This window comes from Salvia miltiorrhiza, chromosome 6 (assembly GCF_028751815.1).
Source record: "Salvia miltiorrhiza cultivar Shanhuang (shh) chromosome 6, IMPLAD_Smil_shh, whole genome shotgun sequence".
Taxonomy (NCBI): Eukaryota; Viridiplantae; Streptophyta; class Magnoliopsida; order Lamiales; family Lamiaceae; genus Salvia; species Salvia miltiorrhiza.
The window spans coordinates 16,914,383-16,916,480 of record NC_080392.1 but is presented as its reverse complement, the minus strand read 5'-3'; the positions used below and the strand labels follow the sequence as shown (position 1 = coordinate 16,916,480).

General features: G+C 44.3%; 1 protein-coding gene across 1 annotated transcript; it reads right to left on the bottom strand.

Moving 5' to 3' along the window:
- Positions 1 to 524: 524 nt before the first annotated feature.
- LOC130990580 (protein ALP1-like) lies at positions 525 to 2,098 on the bottom strand. The gene is made up of 2 exons (XM_057914800.1): positions 831 to 2,098; positions 525 to 546 (listed from the first exon to the last, which is right to left on the bottom strand). Exons 1-2 carry the CDS (start codon positions 2,096 to 2,098, stop codon positions 525 to 527), a joined length of 1,290 nt encoding a protein of 429 aa, XP_057770783.1.

Below are 2,098 nucleotides of genomic sequence, written 5' to 3'. Positions count from 1 at the left end.
GTTCTTTGATTTAGAAAACTTTTAAGGGTATTATGGTGGTATTGATTCATGTTTAGGGTCCTTTTTCTAATTTTTCAAAGTTCAAAAGAAAATGGGGGTTGCTGTGTAATCCTGTGCAAATTTGGGGGTAAATCTGAATAAGTTAAAAAGTTTGGTATGGGCTAATTGAACAACAATGAAAGGTTATGATAAATTTTGAAAAATTCAAAGGTCATGGGCAAATTGGATTTTGATTAAAGGTTGTGATTTTAGACGCAATTATCCCTTGTTTATAATAAAGTTGAAAAAAAGGAAGTAGTTTGTTCGGGGTATTTTTGTCAAACCAAGTAAGAAAAAATTATAAAGAGTAACTTTTTCACGGCATATAAGTTATGTTGAGAATATCTGGCTATCTATAATGCATTGAGTGTCTCAAAATAGAATGAGACATTTCAAACAGAACTGTCTGTATTGAAAAGTGATTCATTTTATATAAGACTCTCTACATATAGAAACGTTTCTCTATGCATTGCACATGGGTGGATCTAAGGGGTGGGCAGGGCCAACCTGCAATTTTATAAAACATGTCTAAGAGCACCTCCAATGCAAGTGTCTTAGAGGGGTGTCTTAGAAGTGGTCCCCACCTAAGACACACCCCTCTCCAATGCATTGTGTCTTAGGTGGGTGCTTAGATCCTCATTTCCACAAAATTCATATTTCTACACTTTTATTTTTAAAATTCATATTTTATTAAAATTAAAATTCTACATTACAATAATTTAAAGACATAATTTAAATACAATAAAAAAATTACAATAATTTTCTAGGGCTCAATTGGACCAAAACGAGACCAAATGTGCTCCTTCAAGTCCAAAGTGAGGCGAGCATGCATCTCCGCGTCTCGCATGGATGCTTGTCGTGCAACAAATGCACGAAAATCCGGCGGAGCACCGGCACGAGGTTGAGATGCGGCACTACTTGAAGCTTCGTCGGCGTCTTCTTCCCACTGTGTTGCGTGCTCGCCTTCATCTTCGATGATCATGTTGTGCAAAATGATGCACGTGAACATGATGTCGCTCATCGCCTCCTTGCTCCAAAGACGCGATGGGCCTTTGACGATTGCCCAACGAGCTTGAAGGACGTCGAAGGCTCGTTCAATATCCTTGCGAGCCGCTTCCTGCATCACTTTGAACCTCTTCCCCTTCGGATCCGTAGGATGTGTAGGACTCTTCACGAATACAGGCCAATTGGGATAGATGTCGTCAGTCAAGTAGTACCCACTTGTGTAGTAGGCGTTGTTGACTTGATATGTGACTGGCACCCCCATTCCTTGCAGCCGATCGTTGAACAACGTCGAGTTGTTGAGCACGTTGATGTCGTTGTTCGAACCAGGAGTCCCAAAAAAAGCATGCCAGATCCATAGATCTTGCGATGCGACGGCTTCGAGGATGATGGTCGGTTCCCCCTGATCGCCGCGAGTGTATGCGCTTTGCCATGCCGTTAGACAATTCTTCAACGACCAATGCATGCAATCAAGGCTCCCTAGCATTCCCGGGAAGCCGTGCTTCGCTTCGTGCATTGCTAGAAGCCGTTGGCAGTCAGCGGAAGTCGGCCTCCTCAAGTATTCCGCGCCGAAGAGTTGAATAATGGCTCGACTGAATCTGCGCAAGCACTCCAACGAGGTGGACTCTGCAATCCGGAGATACTCATCGTATTGGTCCGCTGCCCCACCGTTAGCTAGCATACGAACAGCAATAGTGTATTTTTGCAATGGCGTGAAGCCGGGCCTCCCAAGTGCATCCGTGCGTTGTTGGAAGTATGGATCGGATGCGACGGCAGTAACGATACGCAAAAACAACGCACGCCGCATCCGAAATCGGAGGCGGAAAATGTTGTCGGGGTAGACCGGATTTTCATCAAAGTAATCCGCGTGCAAATGTAGAGCGCTGGCTTCACGGTCCCGACGAATGTAGGCCTTCTTTGCCACGCTTCGTCGCCAACGACGAGGTTGCTCATCTGGATCACCAATATCTTGAACAATTTGGTTATATTCTTGCACAAGATTGGAAAATTCTTCAGCACGTCGCTCGTCCTCGTGGCTTGATGAGGAGGAAGACAT

What these genes read in the sequence shown, in the direction of transcription:
- LOC130990580 (XM_057914800.1), bottom strand. Translation starts at nt 2,098, where the DNA reads ATGTCTTCCTCCTCATCAAGCCACGAGGACGAGCGACGTGCTGAAGAA. An exon ending in GACTTGAAGGAGCACATTTG is followed by an intron (nt 547 to 830) that starts GTCTCGTTTTGG and finishes ATAAAATTGCAG; the next exon opens with GTTGGCCCTGCCCACCCCTT.